Below are 18749 nucleotides of genomic sequence, written 5' to 3'. Positions count from 1 at the left end.
AGACTATAGATGCTGGAGAGGATGTGGAGAAACGGGAACCCTCTTGCACTGTTGGTGGGAATGCAAACTGGTGCAACCGCTCTGGAAAACAGTGTGGAGGTTCCTCAAAAAATTAAAAATAGATCTACCCTATGACCCAGCAATAGCACTGCTAGGAATTTACCCAAGGGATACAGGAGTGCTGATGCATAGGGGCACTTGTACCCCAATGTTTATAGCAGAACTTTCAACAATAGCCAGATTATGGAAAGAGTCTAAATGTCCATCAACTGATGAATGGATAAAGAAATTGTGTTTTATGTACACAATGGAATGCTACGTGGCAATGAGAAAGAATGAAATATGGCCTTTTGTAGCAACGTGGATGGAACTGGAGAGTGTTATGCTGAGTGAAATAAGTCATACAGAAAAAGACAGACTGATCTTTTAAAACATATATCAGATCATGTGACTCTTTTGCTCAAAGCCTCTCACTGCTTTTCATGCCACTTAGGATAAAGTCACAAATCTTTAACAGGATCTACAAGACTTTAAATCATCTAGCTCATATGTTACTATCCGGCCTTATCTCAAACACCTATCTCCAGTGCTCAGTAAGTTCTAGACACACTACCCTCCTTTCTGTTCATTTTATTATTTCTAAATTCTGAGTCTTTGTAATATTTTTCTCTAGAATATTCTATACCCCAGCCTTTACTGATGATTCCCTGCTCATTCCTTGAGTACCTAATTCAAACAGAACTTCTTTAAATTTTTTTTTAACGTTTTATTTATTTTTGAGACAGAGAGAGACAGAGCATGAATGGGGGAGGGGCAGAGAGAGAGGGAGACACAGAATCGGAAGCGGGCTCCAGGCTCTGAGCCATCAGCCCAGAGCCCGACGCGGGGCTCGAACTCACGGACCGCGAGATCGTGACCTGAGCTGAAGTCGGCCGCTTAACCGACTGAGCCACCCAGGCGCCCCCAAACAGAACTTCTTTAAAGAAGACTTCCCTGACTTCTGAATCTAAAATGAAGATCCTTTGCTATACTCTCTCCTTCAGAGCACCCTGTACTTTTCTTTCCTAGTAATTGCCAAAGTTTGCCTTTACATCTTTTATTTCTATAATCATTTGTTTCGTGTAATATGTCTCTTCTATTGGACTTCTATGAACTAAGCGAGGGAGGGAGTTATTCTACTTTGTTTCCCACTATGCTAATAAGAGCCATCTGTTCATTATATGAATAAAATCAATAGATTAGAGCTATATATTGCAAGTTAGAGGGTGATTAAGTGGCATGGGAAATTACTTTAAGAAGTAATTTTTAAGTTGGAAGGAGAAGAACAAGTTAGTTTATAGAACTACGAAAAGCTACATTAGCCAAGACAATAAGGCATTGGTGAAAGAACAAATAGGTCAGTGGAACAAAGTGCCCACAAATAGACTACAAACTTAACACACTTCAAAAAAAATTAGCTAAAAATGGATCACAGACCTAACTGTAAGATGTAAAACCATAAAACTCCTAGAAGATGACATCGAAACCTAGATGATGTTTGGTACTGTTGGTGCCTTGTTAAAATTTATTATTATTATTATTATTATTACTTTTTGGTGGTGCCTTTTTAGGTGCAACATCAAAGATACTATCCATGGAAGACATAACAGAAACTGGACTTCGTTAAAATTAAAAACTTCTGCACTACAAAAGACACTATCAAGACAATGAAAAAATAAGCCACGGACTGGGAGAAAATATTTGCAAAAAACACATCTGATAGAGGACTGTTATGCAAAATATACAAAGAATTCTTAGAACTCAATAATAAGAAAACAAACAACCTTATTAAAAAATGGGCCAAAGTCCTTAACAGATACCTCACCAAAGATGTACAAATGGAAAATAAGCACATGACATGATGTTCCACATCATGTGTCATCAGGAATATGCATATCAAAACGAGATACCACTATATACCTATTTGAATGGCCAAAATCTGGAATTCTGACAATACCTAATGCTGGCAAGGAGGGAGAACAATAGCAATTCTTATATATTGGTGCTGAGAATGCAAACTGTTGTAGCCACTTTGAAGACACTCTGGTGGTTTCCTGTAAAACTAAATATACTCTTACCATACCATCCAGCATCATGCTTTTTGGTATCTACCCAAAGAAGCTGAAAACCAATGCCTACACAAAAACCTGCACATGGATGTTTACAGCAGCTTTATTTACAGCTGCCAAAACTTGGAAACAAACCAGATGCTGTTTAGTAGGTGAATGGATAAATACACTGGGTGAATGGATAAATACATCCAGACAATGGAATACTATGCAGTGCTAAAAGAAAATGAGCCATCAAGCCATGAAAGGACATGGAGGAACCTTAATTGCATGTAACTAAGTAAAAGAATTCAGTCTGAAAAGGTTACATACCGTATGATTTCAAATATATGACATTCTGGAGAAGGCAAAACTATGGATAAAATTAAAAAAAAAATTAGTGGTTGCCAGGGGTGGGGAAAAGAGAGATGAATAGGCAGAACACAGAATTTTTAGGGCAGTTGAAATACTATGTATGGGGGTGCCTGGGTGGCTTAGTAGGTTGAGTGTCTGACTTCGGCTCAGGTCTTGATCTCACAGTTTGTGGGTTTGAGCCCCGCGTCGGGCTCTGTGCTGACAGCTTGGAGCCTGGAGTCTGCTTCTGATTCTGTGTCTCCCTCTCTTTCTGCCCCTCCCCTGCTCATGCTCTGTCTCTCAAAAATAAATAAATGTCAAAAACAAACAAATAAATAAATAAATAAAATTTAATACTATGTATGATATTAAAATGATGGATATATGTCATCACATATTTGTCCTGACCCCCAGAATATACAACGCCAAGAGTGAACCCTTAGGTAGACTATGGACTGGGTGATTATGATGTGTCAATGTAGGTTCATTCTTGGTAACAAATGTACAATTTGGATGAATGACCTTGATTATGGGGAAGGCTACACATGTGTGTTGGGAGAGGATATAAGGGAGATCTCTGTTGTAAACCTAAAACTGCTCTAAAAAAATAAGGTCTTTTTAAAGTCTTTTTCAAAGAGCTACCAAAAAAGAAAAGAGACTAACAAATATGAGAAGTCTACTCTGTGTTAGACATCGTGTTAAGTATTTTGCATGTTTCATTTTACCATTAAAATAACCCAATGATACAGGAATTGTTCATCCTAATTCCCAGATGAATTGAACTTTGGTTTTATGCAAGGATAAGTACATTTTGTCATTTAATAAAATAATTTCATTTAAAATATAAAATTGTCCCAGACAATAGACTAATTTATTTTTCTACTCATCCCCAGTATCACTGTAAAAAAGGGTATACATTAAGTATTCATTTATTAACTTAGTCAATGGATATTTATTTAACATCTACATGTATCAGGCATTATTCTAGGTGCTAGGTATATTACTGTGGACAAAAGAGAGAAAATCCCTTCCATTATGGAATCGGATGCTGGTGGGACACAAAACAATACAAGTGACAAATAAGTAAAGGATATAATACGTAAGATAGAAATAAATGTTGGAAAGGAAAAATAAAGCAGAGAAATACAAAATAAAATAGTTGGGGGAAGAAGTAGAATTTTAGACAGAGTGGCTACAGAAGGCTCTTTTGAGAAAGTACCATTTGAATTAAAACTGGAAGAAAGTAGGAGAGCTAGCTGCATAGAATGTTTGGGAAGAAGCATTCTAAGTAGAGTAAGCATGTCCCAAAAGCCTAAAAAAATAGGAGAAAGCCACAGTGACTGGAATACGTTATTTCAGATTTACCAGACTTGACAATCATGTGAGCCAATTCTTTAAAATAAATCTGTATATCTATACCTATACCTATACCTATACCTATACCTATACCTATACGTATATCTCTGTGTCTCACATATATCCCATTGGTTCTGTTTCTGTTTCTCTGGACAACCCTGACTGGAACAATGTCTCTTTTTGTATAAGCTGTGTGATACTATGTAAGTTTTATGTAACCTCTGAAAGCTTCAGTTTTCTCAATGTAATATGGAAAACGTTTGAGTACCAATCTAAATAGAGATGTTATGAAGGTTTAATGAAATAATTCATGTAAGGTTCTTAGTATTACCTTAAATGCAAAAATAATAAAGATTTACTAGGGTGGGGCGTCTGGGTAGCTCAGCCAGTTGGGTGTCTGACTTCAGCTCAGGTCACGATCCCGCGGTTCACAGGTTCGAGCCCCGCATCAGGCTCGGTGCTGACAGCTCAGAGCCTGGAGCCTGCTTCAGATTCTGTGTCCACCTCTCTCTGCCCCTCCCCTACTCACACTATGTCTCTCTCTCTCTCTCTCTCTCTCTCTCTCTCAAAAATAAAATAAACATTAAAAAATAAAAAAATAAAAAAAAGACTTACTAGATCTATCTTACACTTGAAATACCAGGTCAGATGATCAAACACTATCCTCATCATATTCTAGATGTTCTTCCCTAACTAATAGAATTGCTTCTATCAGAATTCTTCTTAGTAGTGTCCTGTCCACAAGTAACCAACCCCTAAACTCTGCTAAACACTTAAAAGCAGTTAATGGGAACAAATAAAATGAAGATATAAAAGTGAAGAACATTAGCAATCTAAATGTAGTGATCTGCTTCATTATTATTTTTCTAGAAAACTTCATTGTATAGAGAAAATAAAGAAAATAATTTTACACCACAACACCTTAGCAAGGAGAACATCTGTAATCCATAAACAACCAATTTTGGTTTTACGTACACTATAATATCACAAATGTCCTAATATGCAATGAAAATCCATCGCAAGAAAGACTGAATAGAAAAATACGGAAAAAAAATTTCTAAAAAGGACGTATTAACTCTCCACAGTAAATGTTTATATTATTACCTGTTTATAAGAAAAATTCAGAATGATATAAATTTAATAAGTAGGAAGAGTTGACTCTTGAAACATGAAAAAAAGAGCCACTTCTTATAATTAACACACATCATCATGTAAGAGACAGTAGTCTAAAATACTTGCCTAATTTTTTTATGATGTTGCGTATTATTATTAAATTAGAAATAACTTGCACTGGAGCTTCTGTTAAAAGTTTAGCTTTTCTTCCAAAGGATTCTAAAGAGGAATTACTAAAGATATCAGGGAAAAATTCAAGCAATTTTTTATGCTTTAAATCATATTTTCTAGATAATTTTAAAGTTTATAGATGTTTTTAAAACTTCTATTATAAATAACTTGTGAATTATTATTTACTTGTAATCTGTGATTACTCACCTATGAGAAACTGCTCCCCAAGCGCCATGCTTGTTTGTGAGAATATTGAGGATCTTCTGTTTCAGTTGGTTTGCCGTAACGTGATCTCGATGTTTAGCGGCACTTATAAGATGGTCACACATCTTTTCTTCCTCTCTTCTATCAGCAGCATACTGGGCACACTGAGACTGTAAAAACATACAAACAGTGCATAATGTTTAACAATGCATAACTTCTGCCATGGCTAAGTAAGGAATATTATCTAACCTTCAGTTAAAGGGTAATAATTCAATTTTAAAAACTCAGATAATCCAATCTTGGGAAAATTTATTCTAAAGAATATAGTCATTATAATTACTTTTTAAATTGGTAAAAATGTGTCCTATGTGTTTATACATAAAGTATATGGAAGATAATTTGGATGATGTTATATAAAGAAATTAATGACATTTAAGGCTCCCAAAATTCTGAGTCTGTTGCTAATACATTAAAAAAAAAACATTTTAGAATAATGGTTTATTAAAAATGTAAATCTAATTATTATTTTAACCAATATAGTATATACTGCACTTAAAATAAAGAGTTACATTCCTGATAGTTATATAGAGATCCAAAACTTGCCATTTAATTAATATTTCCATCTCATAAATGGCAATGCGATGTACAAGGAAAAGCAATGATTTAGGAATTTAGGCTTGCATTTTATTTCACACTTCATGAAAATTGTTTTATTTCATCATCATACTCAGTTTCATATTTGTAAAATAATAAGGTAAGCTTTTCTCTACAATCTTTCCCAATCCTAGTATTTAATGTGTTCAAAGGTTCTCAGGATAACAACTATCTTATTCTTATCTTTCCTAATAATCAGTTGTTCTGTCGGCTACTGTATTCATGCTCACTGGCATTAGCAACAAAGCTAATCAATCCCACCGTGTATCAAAAAGGTTCAATATGATGATGAAGATGAACATGTCTTTAATTATGAGTGTGATTTTTTTTGTATAGTGATTTTTATATCGGGTGGATTCACTGTAAATTTTAACATTACCAAGTATGTAATATGAGTCTTATAACTAGGAGAAAAAAAGTCCCACATCTAAAAAAAATACATATAATTGGCTCACATTCATCTTTACTATGTAAAAATCTGTTTCATGGAAGGTATTTGAACATATCCCTTCAGTCTGTCTATTCTATCCACTACTACCACAAGTTATCTCTTTCAGAGAAATAACCCTACAGTAATCTAAGGAGGATTAATTCATTTTCCAATTTATCTTTTTGTACAGGGAATCACCAATTAGTACAATGATCTGCCTCCATAATGAGGTTAATATTTCATTAGCTCATTGGAGAGCAAAATTAAATTTTCATTTTTCTTCCTTAACAATTACAATGGTTAACTAAAAAAAAACTTAACTGTGAGGTACCCATCTCAAATTAAATATACTTTATCTGTTAAATACAAGCTTATATGGGAGGGAGAGAAATTCCCCCAAAAAGGCCTAGTAAAATGCCATGGCTTTTGTGAATTTTTTTATAACTTAAAAGTGGTAAATGGTGAAACACACACACACACACACACACACACACACACACATCAATGCATTTACTAAGACAGCTCTAACCTAAAAAGAACAAACATTTTAGTTAAAAAAACAGTATAATCCATTAAATAACAAGGATAATAGTCTCCAATTTGATTTACAGTAGTATTTTATTTTATGTTTACATAATTCTAAAAAACACTGAGTCTTCACATCCACTTCATGGCCTCTTATCACTCTTAGCCATGCATTCTCAATAGGAATGATCTCATCCCCAGGGGGTGAAAAGTGGTATTGCGAGGGGGGTGTGTGTGTGAAAAAACTGTATTCTTTTTATGTGTAAAGCACAGATGTGTATATAGTACATAAACAGATATACAGCATATTAGTAGATACAAAATTTTATGGAGAGGGGGTGATTAGAGTGAAAATTGTCTAAAAGGCTTGCTTAGGGGGCAATAATGAAAAAAAGGCTGAGAAACACTGCCTTCAGCTTAATTTTCACCTTCATTAAATATGTGTTAAAGCTTGTTACTGATACCTAGCTGCTTGAGAATCTATTTTAAATGTTTTCACATGACAAATACTGATCTTCTTATATCCCCACAAAGCATCTTAATTTTCTTACTAGAAATATGAATGACTCAAAATTCATCTTGCAGGGAATTCAGTTAATTTTCCAAATCTTATTTACTAACGGAAGTCAATACTTAATTGAATATTCTTATTTTGTTTAAAGTCCTGACATATCTTATATCTAAACGTATTCGTCAAAGAACAGATAACTCAGAATTTTCTTGACATCCAGATTACAACAGGACCCCCTGATAAATACCCAATGGTATTTATTGTTGAAGAGATATGAAGCTTCACTTTGATATACACTCAATTGTCCACGTACTTTTATCAAAGTTTAAAATATTTGGTATTTTTTTTTCAAAATAAGGTTGTTGCGATCTCACATGACAAGTGTGTGCTGTCTCATCTGACAAATGAAGCAGAGGTTAAGAGTATGGAAGTGACAACAGCTATTTCTCTGTCTCATGCTTTTCAGCCAGCAAGGTCAGAGATTACTAGACCTGGGGCATCAACGCGCATGACTAAGAGAGCTGGTTTGCCGAGATAAAAACCTCATCAAAACTGAAATCTTGGGCTCTGATTTCTAGCCACGCCACACTTGTTCGCATGTGGCATCAGGAAAATAAATGGATGGTTATTTATTATTTTCAAGGCCAATGGCAGTTCAACCTAAGCCAAATACCAAGTCACCTGATTATTTCTGAAACCAAGTTTGTTTTGCAAATTGAATGAAGTCAGTGCTGTAATTTAAAACACTGAAATCAGGATACTGAATGGAGGAAATTCAAATAATGGTAAATAATTATTGACACGCTAGAAATATAAAAATAATATTTGTATATAAAACCTGTTAGTATGGAATATACAGTATTTCAATATACTTTAGTTGTTTCATATAAAATAGAAATGATACTTAATTTTTTCTTTAGTCACGGGACTTGTGAGGATTTTTAAATTATATATTTAAATTTATATATTTATATATTATAAAATTACATATTTAAATTTAAATTATACATTCCCAGATATACGTATAGATCTGCAAGCATATCATATAATAGCAATCCTTCAATTGTCAATAAAATATCAATTATAACAATAAAACATGAACTGCAATGATCTTTGGCCACTCTAAAGATGGATACATTGATAAATAATAAATTACTGAATACATGGAAAAACCGAGTATTTTTTTTTTTTAATTTTTTTTTTCAACGTTTTTTATTTATTTTTGGGACAGAGAGAGACAGAGCATGAACGGGGGAGGGGCAGAGAGAGAGGGAGACACAGAATCGGAAACAGGCTCCAGGCTCCGAGCCATCAGCCCAGAGCCTGACGCGGGGCTCGAACCCACGGACCGCGAGATCGTGACCTGGCTGAAGTCGGACGCTTAACCGACTGCGCCACCCAGGCGCCCCCCCAAAAAAAACCGAGTATTTTTATATAACCACTTGTTAAACCCACATTTAGTAGTGTATAAACTCTGCTAGTTTAAAAATTACTACGGTAATTGCATTCTAAAATTTTATTTGCCTTTAAGAGTACTTTAGAAAAACTTCAGTCTACTAAAGAGTTAGGCACAAGGTAAGAGGGATCTCTCCATGTTGTAAATGAGATGAAAATTAGTGCTCTGTGTTTGGTATTTACTAAAGCTTAAAAAAAAAAAAGAACCAAAATTATTTGAATGAAATTTTCCTGTAAAAAAAAACTTATGTAAGGTTACCATCAGAGACAGCTGACTTAGAGAAGCAGAATTTAATCTGCCACCAAAACCTTACCTCAAACTCTGCATGTTTATGTACATCTTCAGCTCTCTGTCTGTTCAAAATAAACTCAGCTTCATTTGCGACACGAACTATATGGTCCTTCATAGCGTGGCATAGTAATCTAAAAAGGAAGATACCTTTGCAATTATTATTCCTAGTATCTTTGGTTAATCTAATTTTTAATCAAATTTCAGTATTTGAAAGATTAATTATGCATAAAATTTAGTTACATTATGAAATTAACATAGTCAAAATTATAATTCAAAGACATTTGAAATATAGAAATGTACCATAAAACTGTTACAACAATGCCTCTGTTCAATAGTGTATCTTGTGAATGAATGATTCAATTAATTCAATAAAATTAGTTAATGCAAAAAAAAAATCAAGGTTTTTTATTAGTATTTTAAATGGTTAAAACAACAGAATGCCCTATCTTTGAAGGAAATGGTTAAAACAGTAGACTTCACTATCTTGGAAGTAAACTTTCACACAAAAGCTAGATAATCATATATTAGGAAACCTATGCACTGAACTTTTTAACAAAGTTATTTGAATATCCAAATTGTTTTCAAAAAGTTTAAGACATATAGTGAAAAGCCTCTCACGATATTACCTCTTGACCTGATTTCCAACCTCATCAGGCACTTACTGTTGACAGTTTCTTGCATATGTTTTCAGAGGCTTTTAAAAATACATAAGAAAATACAAATGTTCTTTTCCACATCCTTACACCAATATTAGTATTTTACACAGTCTTTTCTCTACCTGGCTTTTCTCACTTAGCAATATATCTGAAGATCCTTCCTTAAGTGGGAGCGCACAGGGAGCCTCTTCATACTTATTTGATAGCATGGAGCAAAGCTTATTTCCAAAGATGGTTGCAACAATATCTCCCATCCCACATACTCTTTTGCAGTGTGATACTGTTATTGCTCCGTGGAAAAGAGCAATGTTGGGGCATCTGGGTGGCTCAGTTGGTTAAGCACTCAACTCTTGATTTCAGCTCAAGTCATGACCTCATGGTTTCAGTTCATGAGATCAAGCCTGGCATCAGGCTCTGCGCTAACAGCATGGAGCCTGCTTGGGATTTTCTCCCTCCCTCTCTGTCTCAAAGTAAATAAACATTTAAAAATAATTCTTTAAAAATGAAGAGTTTCTGCTCCCCTAGATGTGCCTGGTGACTTCCTGTGACCAACAGAATATAGCAGAAGTGAAGTGTTGTAACTTCTGAGCCTAGGGTATAAGATGCCTTGAAGCTTTTGCCTTTCTTTCTTGGAAACCTGTCTTGTAAAATCTGCTGCAATGCTGAGTGAAGCTCATATTACGTGGAGAGCCTCAAGGAGGAGAAGAGAAGACATTAGGCTCCCAGGCCTAGTTGAACTCCCAGCCCAGAGCCAGCCTCCCAAGTGATTACAGTACCAGACAGCTCCACAGAGTGGTGCAAAGGAACAGCTTAGCTGAGCCCAGTCAATGAGAACAATGAGAGATTAAAAAATGGTTGTTTGTTTAAGCCACATGACGATCATGATGATGATGATGACGAAGGAAGAGAAGAAGGAGGAGAAGGAGGAGAAGAGGAGGAGGAAGAAGATATTGATCATAACAGCTGTCACCAAACCACTTATTGAGAGCTAGGTAATAAAATAGGTAATTTACACATAATACTCAATTCTCACAAGAATCCTTGGAGATACATATTATTTTCATTTTTAAACATAAGAAACAAGGCTCAGAAAAATTAAGTTCTTTTCTTCAGATCATAATTAAAAAAAAATTCTCCTAATTTTATATTTGCATTGCATCTTCATTAACCAACAATATTTTTTTAAGTAAAACCTCTGTGTTTACTGGTGCTCTCCTCCATTGTGGGCATTCTAACATTAATTCTTTTCATTTTTTCCAATTATGAACAGTGATTAGGTCTTTTTACATTCTTTTCTTTTGCAGTAAGCAATTACTGTGTTAAAAATAATCATAGGATATTTGAAGTTAACTCAAGTCTTTCCGGTTTTTCTTAAAGGGCAACCTTACAAATTAATGTCTGTTCTTTTACCAATGTCCTTTTAAAATTCAGTTCTAATTGGGCGACTGGGTGGCTCATTTGGTTGAACGTCTGACTTTGGCTCAGGTCACGATCTTGCAGTTTGTGGGTTCAAGCCTTGCATCGTGATCTATGCTGATGGCTTGGAGCCTGCTTCAGATTCTGTGTCTCCCTCTCTCTTTTCCCCTCCCCTGCTCGTGCTGCAACTCTCTCTCTCTCTCAAAAATAAATAAACATTAAAAACTGTTTCTAAATTCAGTTCTAACACTCACATTCATTCATTGGTCCAGTTTTTCTCTACCTAGTTTTTTAAAAAAAATGTTTATTTAGAGTAAATCCTTGGATTGCGAGTAACTTGTTCTATAAGTGTTCTGCAAGATGAGCAAACATTTCTAATAAACTTTAACTTGATAAGTGAGTGATGTCTTGCAATACAAGTAGTATGTGATGCCAAATGTCACATGATCATAACTGAACCAATGGTTCTTCTCTACCTCTCTCTCTCCCTCTCTCGCTGAGGGATTGTGGGTAATCATGTCCCATGCTCAGATGCTCAGTCTCAGGCCATGGTGTTTGGCAGAAATCAGTGATTATTCAGAATGTTGGAAGGTGCCCACAATCGGCACTAGTGTAGTTTTTGTCACTTCAAAACATCTAGGGACAGTCCTTGCTGCTCCATATAAGAGTAAGCTTAGAATGCTTTGCTTCATTCCAGGTCAGGCTGCCTGCAGATATAGATGCTTTCCTCTGTTGCCTTATTGCCAGTTACATTAAATACAGTATATCACAAGAGTTTATTAAAACTGTACTGTGGTAAACATCTGTGTGAGTGTATACAATGGCCCTATGCAGAAAAAGATTCCATTGTGCCAATAGACAGCAGTGATTCCATCAGTGATAGTGAAAGTCGTCCTACACAATAACCCTCCTCTCTCTTTCTCACACCAGTCACAAAGATTTTCAAAGGTAAGGGCAAGTTAATGTTTTATTTTTTCTTTATATTTTGTATTTTCTTTATTATTTTATATTATATTACAGTATTGTAATCATTTCTATATGAATATTTTTGGGTTGTGGAATGAATCATCTGAGTTCCCATTATTTCTTATGGGGAAATTTACTTTGATATATGAGTGCTTTGGATTACACGCATGTTTCCAGAATGAATTATGCTTGCAAACCAAGATTTTACTGTATTTATTTTTGAGAGCAAGAGCTTGTGCTGTGGGGGAGGGTCAGAGAGAGGTAGGGACAGAGAATCCCACGCAGCTCTGCACTGTCCGTGCAGAGCCCTATGTGGAGCTTGAACTCATGAACCTCGAGATCTTGACCCAAACAAGATGTTTAACTTACTGAGATGCTCAGGTGCCCCTTTTACTTAGATTTTTAACAACAGTGCTATTCTCAAGATTGCTATTCTTTACTTGCACTGCTCATTAATGAAATGAATTATCATTTTTTTCTTGCTCAATTGTCAAGTTCAATCAGAACGGGGCAGATTGAACCTCACTTAATTTTGTATAAGCTAAATAGCAAGTTTGTTGTTTTTTCCTTGCTAATTCTCATATACAGTAGTTTTCATTCTCATATACTTAGTGACCTTTTTTTTAAATCTCACTTCTAGTCTTAATGAGTGGGAATTCAACAGATCTATCTTCGGTAAGTTCTTCCTTTAATTCCTGGTGATATCAAGGAGGAGTCACTAGAACCGTATTAGCCTCTCATGGGTCTTGGCTTATCCAGAATGTTCCAGGCTAGATTCTCTACTTAATTTCTTGTCATAGGCTTAAAATACCAACTGCTTTAGGCATGTGCTCCCAGAGCATTCCTGCTCTTTGAGACAACAATTTATAGGGAGGAGGAGCAGAACTGGAGAACTCCTAAAACACTTATAAGACCCATGTTGCTTCAAAGCGTGCACCCTATGTAGGATGTGAGTATTCTTTGCAGAACATAACCTCAGATCACTGAGTAACCCATAGTTCCTTTTCTTGTATAAAATTATTATTTCACAATATTGTTCCTGAATATGAACTGCCTATGTGGTTTCTCCACACATGTCCCCCTCAAAAATAAAATTTCAAGGAAAGAAATGAACTCTATTGAACACCTTACACATGCTTAGTTCTTTTCATATACTATTTTGGGTAATCCCCAAACAACCATGAGTTGGGTATATTATTAGTCCCATTTTATAGTTGAAAGAACCAAAATAAATAAATAATTAAATAAGTTAAGCAATTTGTTTAAGTCCAGGGAACTTCCAGCAACAGAACCAATGTACAACCCAAATCTGTCTGGGTTTGTTATGTGAGGCTGACTCCTGAAATAAAAGATTTTAAGAAAATTAGGTAACTCTTTCTTCACATCTGATACACATATTCCCTTAGGATATCATGGTATAATCTTGGGTATTAATCAACTTATTATTTATATATTTCTTAGACAACATTAATGTAGACTTTGGGGGAGTTTTAATTCCTATGCTCCTTTTTATAGATTAAGAACAATTACACCACAAGTTTTACACAGTGTGGAAAAAGTTAAGCATTCTGAACAAGAGAACAAAGTTTTAAGTTGCTTAACATTGAAATTTGACTATATTTAGCAGGTAGGCCAAAAATATCAACATTGTGTCAAACACAAAATATTGGATCTTAGGAGCTAGATCAACATCACAACAGGAAATAATCTTAAATGCCCCTATTCACTTTCCAATCCATTGAAATGTGGCTTTAAGATCATCCCACAGTAAACTAGTCACCAAGTCTTGTCGATTTTACCTCAATATATTTTAAACTGTTTTACTAATACACTAACATTGCTTTCATTTAAGCCATTACTTAAGTTCACATAAATCATTATCATTTGGATTACAATGGCTCCCTCATTTTTCTGCCCCCCCATCTTCCATCTATCTAATACGTTTTCCATTTGTCCATCAGTGTTATCTATTCTTAAATTTTTTCAATGCCTACTTATAATAGACAAGATAATAGTCAAGCTTACTATATATAGATGACTGTATACTTTTCTAATCTTATCTACTGCCTCTTTAACATACTTATTCTATGGTCTAGAAAAAAAATCTTTATAGTATCTTTTAATGATAGTTCAGGACCTTTATAAGTGCCATCTCTTCCTGTAAACCCTACCAACCCCTGCGCCCAATAAAGCTAAGAGGCCTCCCAATTTCTCGATGCTGTCATTATAATATTAATCACATTGTTTTCTTTTTTTTTCTTTCTTTTCTTTTTAACAAGACTGGGATGTTCATAAAATGAGGTACAGTGCTGGGGCGCCTGGGTGGCGCAGTCGGTTAAGCGTCCGACTTCAGCCAGGTCACGATCTCGCGGTCTGTGAGTTCGAGCCCCGCGTCAGGCTCTGGGCTGATGGCTCGGAGCCTGGAGCCTGTTTCCGATTCTGTGTCTCCCTCTCTCTCTGCCCCTCCCCCGTTCATGCTCTGTCTCTCTCTGTCCCAAAAATAAATAAAAAAAAAAAACGTTGAAAAAAAAAAATTAAAAAAAAAAAAAAATGAGGTACAGTGCTTATTCATCTCTAGCCAACATGCATTGGCAAGGTACCTGTTATGAAATACAGACTCACCAGCAATATATGGCTAAATGAATAAATGACTGAATGAATACATGAATATGTTATATGAGAAGGAGGGGCAAAGAAGAAATAGAATTTTAATGCAGAGTTTTAATTTAATTTAAGGTAGTTTCTTAATACCATGAAATTCTATGGTACATTTAGCACAATGTAAATAAAATGAGGTAAATAAAAAATATTGGATAATTTAGGAGTATCTGTTACAGGATATTTTCTTTCTCAAGTATCTATACAAAATAGGAAATGAATGAATTGGTCTTCATCTTCTAGTGTGAGTCTACTTTCCAAAAGAAACAGAACAAAATGTAATTTGTTCAATCCTATTTATTCTTATTCTAAAGCAGATAGAGTTGTCATGGATACAGGAAAGAAGTCAGGAGACAAAAGAAAGTATTCTATTCCAAATGGAATAGATATCAGAAGGGCAAGTTCTGATATTCTAGGAAGAATCCAATTTTAGGCCGTTTGTTATAATTCAATTATTTGTCTTTGACTTGAGATGAACAGATCCTGAATTTTAAATATAATCTCTATAATTAAAAAAAATTAATGTTTATTTTTGAGAGAGAGACAGAGTCTGAGTGGGGGAAGGGCAGATAGAGAGGAAGACACAGAATCCGAAGGAGGCTCCAGGCTCTGAACTGTCAGTACAGAGCCCGACGCGGGGCTCGAATTCACAAACCAAACTGCAAGACCATGACCTGAAGTTGGATGCTTAACCAATTGAGCCACCCAGGTGCCCCAATATAATCTCTGTAATTTGATGAAACAAAACAAGTCAACAGAAAAGGCAATATGAGAGGTCAGAAAAAATTAGTCTTCCATCATCTATAGGTGAAGAGGGGACAAAAGCAGTTAATATTAAGGTTCCGCCTTTTGTCAGCATTATGAATTTGCGCAAAGAATTTTCCTTGTGTCTGTATTTCAGTTTCCTGATTAGAAAATGAGGGTGTACTCTTTCAGATATTCTATAAACTGTGGGAAAGAACGCAGGCTCAAACTGTAAGATCAGATTTTTATTTAGCCAAGAAGACAGACTGATTGAGAGTGGAGTGGCCACACAGCATAGGAGCAGAATTCCCTTTGGTGCCAAAATCTTAAGAGAAAGGCATGGAGATTCTGGTGACACTGCAAGGTGGAGTCTGACTGGGTCAGAGAAGTTCAACTGTTTCCTGTGCTATAGTCTTTGAATAGACTATTTAAAAAAATTATAATCTGATTTTTAAATCTAAAATTAATGCTGTTTTTTTCTTTTTTTTGGAAATTGTTTACAAGCTTTGGCCTCTACTGATTCTTAATTTAGTGCCAACAGTCTTCACTTAATAAAAATAGTAGAATGTTGTTCCTGAGAAGTATATCTCTGACTCCAACTCTCCTGCATTAGCCAAAAGTACATTTCCTTTAAGGAGGGAAAATTTGTTAGGAGCATAAGTAAAAGAATATTTGTAAAATGTTTGACATATATTATCCCCTACCTCTACCAAAGAGTACTGCACTTTTCTAAAAGGTACACGTTGATATACTGGTTATTTTATGTTCATTAGAAGGAAAAACAATGGCACATCTTGACATTTGTCTATGAACCCCCACACCAGGCTGTGGTGGGACTTTCAAAGAGATTCTGCATATTTGAATCTAGATTTGGAATTTGGAATATTAGTAGGAGTTGCACTACTCAATCAAACTTTTTTTTAAATTCTTTTTAAGCAAGACCCAATTTACTCAATTATATACTGATATAATACAAAGATTAGAAAGCTGGGGTACAGTGTGGGGGGGGGTCTCTGGAGTGGGCTATCCTGAGCCTTTCTATTGCAACGAAAGAAGGAAAGGTGGAAAACAAACACTTAGAGACTTAAAAATCTCTGTCTTTATGTTGCTGTTAGGAAAAAAAAAAATTACATACAATATCAAGTTATTCTCTTAAAACACTAAATCTTTCCCAGAGGATAAAATCTACTAATTATTCATGACTTTGGATCAAATTAATATATGAAAACCTATTATATAAAAATATATTCAGACCTACACTTGTGTCAGATTCACTGGAGGACTGGGGTTTGCTTGGGGAGAACTATAGAGAAGGAAGATAAAGCCTAATGGATAATTTTGGAGTTTGAGATTGATATCGAAGGACTTGATATGAAGAGAGAGAGGCATTAAAGATACAAAGTGGGGTGAGGAGAGGGAATTCACCTTGGTTGAAAACCTACCTCTGCCCCCACCTCCATCTAATTAACTGTTACGAAAAAGCTTTGGGAATTAAGTAATTGTGTTGGATGAAAACAAGGATCCACAGATAAGCATTTATTTTCTTATCACCTATTTGCAACTTCATATAAGTCTATAACTTCAAATACATAAAAGTGGATTTTTTTTGTAGAAAAATATATTATAATCTACCATGAACCTAAACAGTTATTATACTTCTTAGTACAGGATAGAAAAAAAAATGACTTAGCTCATGACCATGTTTATGTTTCCAGTTACGGGTAAAGATGGTGATAATTTTACATGGCTCGTAAGATGAATGAATGAAGTGTAACAGTTCTCAAATTTTGGTGTATACTGAAGATCTGATCACTTGCAGAACATATTAAAACGGGTGGGATAACTCCCATGGAGAGATTCTGATTGCACGGGTCTGACTGAGGTGAGACCCTAGCATCTGTATGTTTAATAAACATCCCTGTGATACTAATGCACATTGACATAGGAGGACCACTGAGTTCATGCAGTGTCCTGAGTTCGTGCAGATGGCAAAGTCTGGATTTGATTTCTCAGCAAGCTTCATTTCTCTTTTTTTATGTGGGGAGCATGGCACTGCTTAGTTTCACTTAGTTGTACAGTCCCAAAGTCTATCCCTGAATTAACCAGCTCAGAAACAATATTATTAGAAAGATTACAAAGAGTATACACTAATTCAACATTGTTGGTCACTTCTTAAGAGGAGTCTCCAGGTATCCTAATACTAGTTTCGTCCCTAGATTAAGGAAGTCAACTTTTATGGTACACATACAAAGACAGTAACTTTCCATTTGTTCACAGGCCACAAAGGTCAATTTATATCAAATCTCCTACTTTTCTTCTTTCCAGTCTCTTCAGTGACTAATTGCTTAGCTATTTACTCTTCTATGCAAAACCAGCTAATACCACTATGAAGGATTTGTATACTTTACTCACCCTATAGTTTAATATGGATTTAGAAAACATTGCTATCAGGGCAGAACATGAAGTTGTTTTAAGACACATAAACTAGGAAATCAGCTTAGGATCATGGCTTTTAAACTCAAAGTAAAACTTTGAGTCTCAGAGTAAACTATGGGAAATACACTTCATATCATAACCCTATACACCCATACAGCAAACACTTCAGCAAGCAATATTTACCTATACCCAATTATTTTTTCTATTATTTACTATTTCCTATTTTTTAAAATGCCAACAGCAACCCATTACTTTCATACACTGTTAAAGGCCAAGAAAATAGTTTCAAAAATACTGATCAGAAGACTCCCTCCTTTTAGGGTTAACCCTGGGCCAAATAATCAAGCTCCTAGCTTAAATTTGTGATTGCAAGTAAACGGCTCAAAGTTATAATGTCCAGGAGAAGGACAGCCAATGCTAACGGGAATACAAGGCTGAAAAGCAATGGAACAGGACTTGGTGAAGTGAGAAAAACCAGCTCAAGATCAGAGATGTAGTAGTGACTAAAAGAAAAGAAGGCTTGCTTCAAGCCATTTTATTCTACTTAACTTCTAGTAACAGGAGTAGAGAAACATGGATTGATGGTGTATAAAGACAACTTGGGGGAAAAATCTGGAAGCAAATGAGGCATAACAGCACCAGCGGCCACAGTGATGCCAGGAAAAACTGTGTACTCCAGGAGAGTCTCTGGTTAATTTACCAAGTTCTGTGCGCCCTCAGT

At 35.3% G+C, this 18749-nt stretch overlaps 1 protein-coding gene across 5 annotated transcripts in view; it reads right to left on the bottom strand.

Moving 5' to 3' along the window:
- The window catches only part of NBEA (neurobeachin), a 673234-nt gene that overhangs the window by 302426 nt on the left and 352059 nt on the right, over positions 1-18749 (bottom strand). For all 5 annotated transcript variants that reach the window (XM_049646794.1, XM_049646795.1, XM_049646797.1 and 2 more), the window contains 2 exons: positions 9175-9283; positions 5289-5455 (listed from right to left, as the gene is read on the bottom strand). In XM_049646794.1, the coding sequence (XP_049502751.1) occupies positions 5289-5455; positions 9175-9283 (276 nt within the window). The remainder of the gene's footprint in view (positions 1-5288; positions 5456-9174; positions 9284-18749) is intronic.

The sequence above is a fragment of the Panthera uncia genome (assembly GCF_023721935.1).
Source record: "Panthera uncia isolate 11264 chromosome A1 unlocalized genomic scaffold, Puncia_PCG_1.0 HiC_scaffold_16, whole genome shotgun sequence".
Classification (NCBI taxonomy): domain Eukaryota; kingdom Metazoa; phylum Chordata; class Mammalia; order Carnivora; family Felidae; genus Panthera; species Panthera uncia.
Note: the sequence above shows the minus strand (reverse complement) of the source record. Positions and strands in the feature narration are given on the sequence as shown.